The following is a 9,418-nucleotide window of genomic DNA, read 5'->3' as shown; positions in this document are numbered from 1 at the left end:
TCTTGGGAGGAGGGAGTGACAAGATTTCAAAAGGAAGTACAACTAGAAGCGGTGGAAGGCCGGGTAAAGTCACCCCATGTAATCCCATGAGTAGTTCTGAGCAAAGTGGGGGCTGAGATCCCTGCCTCTCCCAGCCTACAGCATCCTTTTCTTGGCCCTTCTCCCTATGTGGGCCCAGGACTTCCCGGCAGTGACGGCAGGAGAAAAAAATAAGGTTGAGGAGGCCATAGCCTCAGCCTCTTCTTGCAGCCTCCCCAGCAGAGCTAAGTGAAGGGCACTGCACCAACCACAGAACCCAGACGGGGCAAGCGTGAACACGAGGACAAAGAAGGGCTGATGCTAAGGGCGCCTGGCAGAGTGCGGGGCAAGATCAAGCTCTTCACCTGCGCCTCCCACAGCTCATCTGAGTCCTCCCTGGGCTGAGCTGCTGTGGGCTCGGCCCAGACGGCCCTATAGCCTCCAGTTTTGCCTCCAGACCTCTAGCTTCAACCCCTTTACCCGCAGACTGTAGGTGGCTCCAAGCGGAGGCACCTCATCAGAAGGGACTGCCGCTTCTTCCTCCCGGGACAGATCCGGACTCCGGAGTTCTGGAGCCTGAAACTGGTGCACCACCCTCAGGAGCGTACATCGGCGGTCGTCATCCCCACCTCCGCGCTGCGGGAGCTGACAGGTAGCCCGGAGGGAAGCAGGGAGAAGGAGGGGTGCAGGGGGCGGGAGGAGGAGGGTGGAGCCGCCTGCGCGCCCCCTCCTTCGGGGCCGGCGGGCGGCGCGGCGCGGCGGCAGAGGAGGCGGCGGGCACACGGAGCGGCAGCCAGTACAGCTCTGCTCCAGCTGAGGCCGGGATTTGCTCCCGACTCATCTGTCCTCGCCTGGCCCAGACGCGCACCCGCCGGGTAAGTGTCATTTGGGTCCACTGCTGCCGAGGCCACACATCCCAGCCTCCTCTGGGGCCACCGCGGTCGCTGAGCCGAGCTTCTTGGCTTTGTCTGTGTCCTCCCGGCTCTGGTTCCAGCTGCGGCTGCGGCTGCGACTCCAGGTCTCGGCTCTTAAGCTCCGCTAGCTGCACCGCGCGACGCAGGAGACTCCGAGCTCAGGGCCAGCTTAGCAGAAGGGGTGAAACTTCGCCCAACTTTGGGTTCTGGGGAGAACCTGTTGACGCCAGGAATGGCCCAGGGCTGCGATGGGTGGCAAATGATGAAACCAACCTCCGGTCAGGGCCGTCGGGGGTGGGGAGGGGTGGGGTCTGGAGTGGGCCGCTGCTTGGGGAAGAGGCTGGTGGGCTGGGGGCTACTGAAGAGAAACAGTCAGAAGCTGGCTTGGGAGTGGTCCTGCAGACCTCCCCGAGGACAAAGTTTGGGTGTCTGATAGCTTTTTAGTGTAGAGAGCTGAAGGAGGGTTCAGGGTCCGCATAGAGGCGCCCCTGACCACACTTCCTTTCTCTGGCTTCTGCTTCCCCCCTCCCCCACCTAGCCTCGGCTGGAGCAGACGATGGGCAAGAAAGGCAAAGGCAAGGGAAACAGGTTGCTAGTGAAGCCCCACTTTGTGCCCGGTGCTCTTTTGCCTTGTGTCAGGGCATCCCAACTCTGCGGTGACCATGCGGGGATGTGGGAAGGCAGGTTAAAAAGCTACTATTCCCGTACAAGCTGGTGGCTACTGAGCCCTCCTCTTTCCTTCTTCCTTGGGTGGCGAAGTGAAGCCAGGCGCAGGCTTTGGTTGTGGATCACAGGTGGCCTCCTTCTTCTTAAACTCCATCCTTGTTCCTGGGTCCCCCTCGCTTTCTAGGGCCTCTCTGAGCCTGCTAATGTTCCCTTCCTACAGCTGCGACCGAGGGCCATGTGGGCGCCCATCAGAAAGCCCGAAGACAGAAACAGCATATAGACGACCAAACCAGGCGTGTGTGGCCACAGCCTCAGCACCATGGAGGCCCCATATTCCATGACAGCACACTACGATGAGTTCCAGGAAGTCAAGTATGTAAGCCGTTGTGGTTCTGGGGGCGCCCGAGGGACCTCGCTGCCTCCAGGCTTCCCGAGGGGCGCAGGGCGCAGCGCTAGCGGGACCCGGGCCGGGCTGCCGCGTTGGAACCGACGCGAGGTGTGCCTGCTGTCGGGGCTGGTGTTCGCCGCCGGCCTCTGTGCCATCCTGGCGGCCATGCTGGCACTCAAGTACCTGGGCCCGGGAGCGGCGGGAGGTGGCGGAGCCTGTCCCGAGGGCTGCCCGGAGCGCAAGGCCTTCGCGCGCGCCGCCCGCTTCCTGTCTGCCAACCTGGACGCCAGCATCGACCCGTGCCAGGACTTCTACTCGTTTGCGTGTGGGGGCTGGCTGCGGCGCCACGCCATCCCCGACGACAAGCTCACCTACGGTACAATCGCTGCCATCGGCGAGCAGAACGAGGAGCGTCTGCGGCGCCTGCTGGCGAGACCCGCGGGAGGCCCCGGCGGTGCTGCACAGCGCAAGGTGCGCGCCTTCTTCCGCTCGTGCCTCGACATGCGCGAGATCGAGAGGCTCGGGCCGCGGCCCATGCTCGAGGTCATCGAGGACTGCGGCGGCTGGGACCTGGGCGGCACGGCCGATCGCCCGGGAGCTGCTCGCTGGGACCTCAACCGACTGCTGTACAAGGCGCAAGGCGTGTACAGCGCGGCCGCGCTCTTCTCGCTCACTGTCAGCCTGGACGACAGGAACTCCTCGCGCTACGTCATCCGCGTGAGTGTGTCACCCCCACCCCACCACCGCAACCCCTGCGCTCCGCCTGAGACCTGGGACCCTTGGCGCCGCGTGCCCCAAGCTCGATCCCGCGCCCGAGATGCGGGTTCGGACTGCGAGGGGCGCGGGGAGGTGCGGAGCGCGCGGCGGGCAGAGCGCGGGAGGAGGGCGCAAGTAATTTCCCTGGAGTAATTGCGGTGTTTAGCTGAGCCGCGGGAGCCGCAATTCCCAGTCCTCAGGCAGGCGGGGCTCCGGGAGTGGGGAACCGCGGGCTACTGCCCTGAAAGATTGGGGTTGACCAGAAATTCCAGAGGTGCCAACTCCCAGTACAGCGCCCCATGGTGTCCCTACAGGTGGGGGAAGTGAAGGCTGTTGGGGAAGGAGTGAAGGGTGGGCTCCACAGAGGCGTCTTAAGGACTAACAGCGACAAGGTTTGGCTAGCCTCTAAAGAAGGAGGGAGGGCTTGGTTCTTGTGCTCCTGCAGCTTGTGGCAAAGAATCTATGTTTGACTCATTTCCTCTTTTGTGACAGTTGGATGGGAACGCTGGAAAACTGGCCATTCACTTCTGACCTGTAGTTCCCGTTTCCCTCCTCAGATTGACCAGGATGGGCTCACACTGCCAGAAAGAACCCTGTACCTAGCTCAAGATGAGGAGAGTGAAAAGGTGCCTGGGTATGGGGTTGGGCTTCTGGAAAGGAAGTGGCCCCATGAAAGAGCCCCAGGGGTAAGTGTCTCCCTCCGGCTAACTGAGGAACTCTTGTCCTGTGTAGATCCTGGCAGCTTACAGGGTGTTCATGGAGCGGCTTCTCAGACTATTGGGGGCAGATGCCGTGGAGCAGAAGGCTCAAGAGATCCTTCAGCTGGAACAGAGGCTGGCCAATGTGAGCAGGAGGGGCTGGGAGCTCCTGGGACTGGGACCTGCGCAGGCAGCCTAGGTCAGCCCCGGGTCTGTCTGATCTCCACTCCAGATCTCTGTGTCGGAATATGATGATCTCCGTCGAGATGTCAGCTCCACGTACAACAAAGTGACTCTGGGCCAGCTACAGAAGATCACACCCCATGTGAGTGTCCCCAGACCTGGCGGATGGGTGATGCAAGGGCTGGGATGGCAGGTCACCTTCTTTAGGCATGTCTGAGGTCTTCCATGACACTCCCACCCCCATGCCGACGTGCCTTTGTTGCCTCTCTTTTGACCCTTTTGCTATCCCTTGTTTTCCTGTCCTTGGCCCCGCAGTTGCAGTGGAAGTGGCTGCTGGACCAGATCTTCCAGGAGGACTTCTCTGAGGACGAGGAGGTGGTGCTGCTGGCCACAGACTACATGCAGCAGGTGTCCCAGCTCATCCGCTCCACACCCCGCAGGTGAGGCTGCAGGTCCCTCACCCCTGCACTCCTGGCTCCAGGCCTCTCCTTCAGCAACCTAGAGCTGCCGGCTGGGCGACCTTTGTAAACCCTGTCTCTGCTGAAGCCACGCTTCAGGAGGCCAGGAGGCGGGTGGGAGGGCTGGGATGGGAAGCTGGTGCCCTCTCCTCCCCTGTGGGAGACTGAATAGCCTGGGATTCCCTTGGGCGGCCTTCACCTCCTAGGATGGAGAGTTTGAACATCACTCAGGGATTTGTAGCTAAAGTCATACTGCACATGGGTCGATCCTTGGGGGAAATCTTGCTAGTCTCTGCACATCCAGGGAAGGAAGAGAAGGCCATCCAGACAACTATCTCTGAGTGTCTGGTGTCCCATACAAAAGTAGGAAACCATGCTGGCCCATCAGGGGCAGGCTTAAGGGTTATTAGCAAGAACATCTTCTGCTGTATGGTGGGGCTTGGAACATTTCAAAGTTGACTTCTGCATGTCTAAATTGACCTCTTTTATCTTCTTAGTGGGCAGGGTAGGGTACTGGGTCCTATCCTAGCTTGGGAGCACAGGGAGGTAGGACCATGGTAACCTTCCTGCATGCCTGTCTGGACAATCCCGTTTTACCTGGCCTCCAGGATCCTACACAACTACCTAGTGTGGCGTGTGGTGGTGGTTCTGAGTGAGCACCTGTCCCCACCATTCCGCGAGGCACTGCACGAGCTGGCCAGAGAGATGGAGGGCAGTGACAAGCCCCAGGAGTTGGCACGAGTCTGCCTGGGCCAGGCCAACCGCCACTTTGGCATGGCTCTTGGTGCCCTCTTTGTTCATGAACACTTCTCAGCTGCCAGTAAAGCCAAGGTCAGGCTGCCCTGGGTCTAGGGTGGGGGTTCAGGTGGTGAGCTTGGTGTGAACAATGGAAGACTCCATGCTTCCCTTTATGGCTCAGGCATAGGTTGGGCATAGGGCTCAGCTGTCCCTGAGGATCTAGGATGCGCCTCCCTGGGCCTCTCCTCTCCTGGGAAGCTTGCATGCAGTCAGCTGCAGGCGGCTTGCTCTGCCTTTCCCCTGAGGGTTCTCCTTAGCCGTGCTTGGGAGACATGATCTTAGAACTGGTCAGAATTGTGCTGGGGTGCTTCCTTCTTTCAGGCTGGAGCTTGCTCTCCTGTCTCTCCTTGGCGTTCAGCATGGTGCCCTGCACTGAAGGAGTGGCAGTAGATGATAGGAAAACCTCTGGTACCAGGGGCTGGGGTCAGGTCAGCTTTCGTTTCTTAGCTGACTCTTCTTCCCTGGTGTCTGACCCTCAGGTACAGCAGCTGGTGGAAGACATCAAGTTCATCCTCGGCCAGCGCCTAGAGGAGTTGGACTGGATGGACGCCCAGACCAAGGCAGCCGCTCGGGCCAAGGTGAGATAGGGCCTGAGTCCCAGCAGTTGGTTCCACAAATACTTGTTTGAGTGCCTACTGGGTATCAGGTCCAGGGAATAAGAGGAGGAAAGAGGCAAAGATACCTTTATGGGATTGTATGGAATTGACTATTCTGCTCCGTCCTGCCTTCATCCCAGTCCCAGGCTAGTCTGAAGCTCTTTTGATTTTTATTTTTGGCCTGGGAGAGGCTGTCTCCTGAGGCCCGGGTCCCTTGCCTCTCACCCGCAGCTCCAGTACATGATGGTCATGGTCGGCTACCCGGACTTCCTGCTGAAACCCGAGGCCGTAGATAAAGAATACGAGGTAGGCAGGCTTCCGCTGCCCCCAGGCCCCAGAGAAACCCACCACGAGCCTGGGAGGAGTCACGGTTCTTCAGCCAAAGGCCTGGCCCTTCCCCAGCTCATGGCTGAGCACTGCCCATCCCCCTTGCAGTTTGAGGTCCACGAGAAGACCTACTTCAAGAACATCCTGAACAGCATCCGCTTCAGCATCCAGCTGTCCGTCAAGAAGATTCGACAGGAGGTGGACAAATCCACGTGGGTGCCTGGCCCTGAGCTAGGGGTCAAGGAGGGCCTTGAGGGAAGCAGGACGTGCTGGCATGCTGGGTACACAGGCCAAGTGAGGAGACCAAGGGGAGGGCCTAGCCCGAGGGAGGCCAGAGGATGCTCTGTTAGAAGCTAGCTGTACTATCGGGAACCCCGGGGGCAGTGGCATGCACCCTCCAGGTGACTCTGGCCTCCCTGCACAGGTGGCTGCTCCCTCCACAGGCACTCAATGCCTACTATCTACCCAACAAGAACCAGATGGGTAAGGAGACGTGTCCCGCCCCGCCCTGGGGTGGGCCTGAAAGTGCATTGTTTCCCACTGACCATACCTTCCTCTTAGTTTTCCCTGCTGGCATCCTGCAGCCCACCCTGTATGACCCCGACTTCCCACAGTAAGTAGGGAACTTAAAGGGTGCAGCTGGGTCCGCCAGCCCTGTCTACAGGTGGCAGGTTATAGGGGCACGGGGAGGGGGGAAGAACCGAGTGATTTCAGCCACAGACCCGGGGTTCCCATACTCCCGTTTCATGTCACTGTGGTTATTTGGAAGAAATTGTATGCAACAGCTTCTCGACTATAACGGTTGCTGCAATAAAACACCCTGACCAGAGGCAACCTGGGGAGGGAAGGGTTTAGTTATTTATACTCCCAGGTCACAGTTCATTATTGAGGGAAGTCAGGCAAGAATCCGTGGAGGAATGTCACTTGCTCACTCTCTAGCTTGCTCTGGCTCCTGTTCAGCCTATTTTCTTATACATCCTGGGCCCCCTGCCTAGGGATGGTGCTGGCCACAGTGGACTGACTGGGCTCTCCCACATCCATCATCATTCAAGGCAGTCTCTCAAAGACATGGCCACCAGCCAATCTGAGATGGGCAATCCCCCACTGAGACCAGCTCAGATGACTCTAGGCTATGCCAAGCTTACAGCCAAAGCTAACTAGCATATTTCTACCCATTTTAGGCTCAGAAAGCGAGGGAACTTAGAGATGAGGAAGGAGGCCTAGCCCTCAAGTGAATTCCTGAGTTTCCTTCCTGCTTCTTTTAGCTCACAGCCTCCATCAACTTTGTAAGATGTTATTTCCCAGAACACGGGTAGACATGTGGTCACTGGTACCTTTCATGGAGCCTGTGAGGAAGCTACGGGACACATACCCAGGACCTTGGAGATGCCTAGACCTCTGAGGCCTCCCTGGCCACCTGGCCAGGGGCAATAGAGACCTGGGCAGCAATGTGGGGCTCTCAGAGGGCAGGTGAGGGCTAGGGCCTAACCTGCTGCCGTGCGTCCAGGTCTCTGAACTATGGGGGCATCGGCACCATCATTGGACATGAGCTGACCCATGGCTACGATGACTGGGGTAAGACCTGAGAGGGTCTTGGGAGAGGGGGAGTTCAGAGAGTGGGAGAGTTATAAGGGATGAACTAGGTGCCCAGGCTGGCCTTAGAGTGAGGTTCACTCTTGGCATGCTGGCATGTCCATCTGTTGTCCACAGGGGGCCAGTATGACCGCTCAGGAAACCTGTTGCACTGGTGGACAGAAGCTTCCTACAGCCGCTTTCTGCGCAAGGCCGAGTGCATCGTTCGTCTCTATGACAACTTCACCGTCTATAACCAGCGGGTGAGACCTTGCCACCTTTGTCGTCAGCGCCCCTTTGGCTGGCCACAAACTGGAATCATGCACGCTCACGCACATTTGCATGTACCCAAATAAGGTCCCTGCACACATGCTCTGGATTCCCACGTTCATGAACAGCCACATACTTCACCAAGAAGACTCACCTGGTACATGTGTAGGAGCGAGGGGAGGAAAAAGCGGTTCCTGAATTCCTTGGGAAAGGGGGAGGGGCTCAGGGTAGCCAGATCTGTGGGAGGCCAGCAGGCCCCATGTGGCTCCTTCCTCTTCCTTCTGGCAGGTGAATGGGAAGCACACACTTGGTGAGAACATCGCAGACATGGGAGGCCTGAAGCTGGCCTACTATGTGAGCCACCCAGCCTACTCTCTGTCTCTGCTGGGGAACAGGTGGATGTGGAGAACTCCAGACAAGGGACACAGCCCCTCCCTTCTCATCCTGCTGATGCTTTGCCTAGACCAGGGTCCTTTAGGGGAAAACAAACCAGAGCAGGTGCCACCTTCCCTGGGAGAGCAGAGAGGACTGCCTGGAGGGGGTGGCGCTATTCTGGGATCCATATGCCAAAGCAGGAAGGTGGACAGGCCGGGAGTATGACAGAATGGGCAGTATAGAGCTGGGGGGCGGAGATGCTCGTCTTCTGGTAGGGGAGGATGGCTGGTTGGGGAGGACGGAGAAGGAACAGCATGCAGCAGAGTGGTCACAGCAGCTCCCGGCTCTGCACCGCCAGGCCTATCAGAAGTGGGTTCGGGAGCACGGCCCTGAGCACCCGCTGCACCGGCTCAAGTACACACACAACCAGCTTTTCTTCATTGCCTTTGCCCAGGTGGGCTGGATGGAGAGCTTGACAGGGGCTGGGCAGGGGCTGGGCAGGGGCTGGGCAGGGGCTGGGCAGGGGCTGGGTAGGGAATGCGGTGTCCAGGCTCATTCTCAAATGTACTGGCCTCAAACGGCCATTCCCAGGGTCCAGCCTGTCTCCCATCACCTGCCTGTCCGCTGAGAGATGATGGCCTGTGGCTTCTGCTGGGCCCTAAGTGGGGGAAGGGGCAGGGAATAAGCAGTAGACACTTGGTCCCATTTTTTCCCTTCTTTCCCTTGGCCTGCTGGGTCCCAGAACTGGTGCATCAAGCGACGGTCGCAGTCCATCTACCTGCAGGTGCTGACAGACAAACACGCACCTGAGCACTACCGGTATGCCCGCCTGCCTTTCTGGGCAGCCAGTCCCCTCCTTGTATCTGCATGGGGGCAGAGGGACAAGAAGGGACATGGGTCAACCCAGAAAAAGCGCTGGGGTAGCTGGAGAAGCTCACACTGCTGGGGTCTCTCCCCCCATCCCAGGGTCCTGGGCAGTGTGTCCCAGTTTGAGGAGTTCGGCCGGGCCTTCCACTGTCCCAAGGACTCTCCCATGAACCCTGTCCACAAGTGCTCTGTGTGGTGAGCCTGGCTGTCTGCCTGTCTACCTGCACGCCCCCACTGCCCTGCACGGATGACTTCCACCAGCTGCTGGGGCAGCACGAGCCCCATGCTGCCCCGCTCCAGGTCTACCTGCCTTCCAACCTCTATGTAACTGTCTTTCCATACCCTGCAGGCCTTTGCTTCAGCAAGGGCCTGGAGTAAGGGCAAGGCTAGGTTCTGGGGGCACTCGAGGAGATAGGAGGTCCCCAAACTTGGCTGTAGGCAGCTGGACGCCAGCTGGGGCTGGACTGTACAGGTCCCACTGCTGTGCTCTTGCTGATAAGTCTGGTCAATAAAGCTGCTGTGCTATCTATTA

General features: G+C 59.1%; 1 protein-coding gene across 5 annotated transcripts; it reads left to right on the top strand.

Moving 5' to 3' along the window:
- Window positions 1-237: 237 nt before the first annotated feature.
- Window positions 238-9,418, top strand: Ecel1 (endothelin converting enzyme like 1). Of its 5 annotated transcripts, none has more exons than XM_050123134.1 (18): window positions 238-670; window positions 1,819-2,703; window positions 3,300-3,368; window positions 3,475-3,585; window positions 3,673-3,765; window positions 3,939-4,063; window positions 4,690-4,912; window positions 5,359-5,457; window positions 5,707-5,781; window positions 5,911-6,083; window positions 6,227-6,285; window positions 6,364-6,415; window positions 7,310-7,377; window positions 7,513-7,637; window positions 7,933-7,998; window positions 8,378-8,473; window positions 8,762-8,838; window positions 8,986-9,418. In XM_050123134.1, the coding sequence occupies exons 2-18, from the start codon at window positions 1,918-1,920 to the stop codon at window positions 9,083-9,085; spliced, it is 2,397 nt and encodes a 798-aa protein (XP_049979091.1). In that variant the 5' UTR covers window positions 238-670; window positions 1,819-1,917; the 3' UTR covers window positions 9,086-9,418. The 5 variants fall into 5 exon arrangements, 4 of the variants coding, with proteins under 4 accessions (XP_049979091.1, XP_049979092.1, XP_049979090.1 ...); XR_007588851.1 differs by lacking the exons at window positions 238-670; window positions 8,986-9,418 and adding exons at window positions 742-893; window positions 7,732-7,801 and having other exon boundaries at window positions 8,762-8,814; XM_050123135.1 differs by lacking the exon at window positions 238-670 and adding an exon at window positions 742-893 and having other exon boundaries at window positions 5,911-6,014.

This window comes from Alexandromys fortis, unplaced genomic scaffold (genome assembly GCF_014885135.2).
Source record: "Alexandromys fortis isolate MF-2015 unplaced genomic scaffold, M_Fortis_MF-2015_v1.1 scaffold_213, whole genome shotgun sequence".
Classification (NCBI taxonomy): Eukaryota; Metazoa; Chordata; class Mammalia; order Rodentia; family Cricetidae; genus Alexandromys; species Alexandromys fortis.
The sequence above is the reverse complement of the archived record's forward strand: the minus strand, read 5'-3'. Positions and strand labels throughout refer to the sequence as shown.

What these genes read in the sequence shown, in the direction of transcription:
- Ecel1 (XM_050123134.1), top strand. Translation starts at nt 1,918, where the DNA reads ATGGAGGCCCCATATTCCATGACAGCACACTACGATGAGTTCCAGGAA. An exon ending in CCGTAGATAAAGAATACGAG is followed by an intron (nt 5,782 to 5,910) that starts GTAGGCAGGCTT and finishes TCCCCCTTGCAG; the next exon opens with TTTGAGGTCCACGAGAAGAC. An exon ending in CCATGGCTACGATGACTGGG is followed by an intron (nt 7,378 to 7,512) that starts GTAAGACCTGAG and finishes TGTTGTCCACAG; the next exon opens with GGGGCCAGTATGACCGCTCA.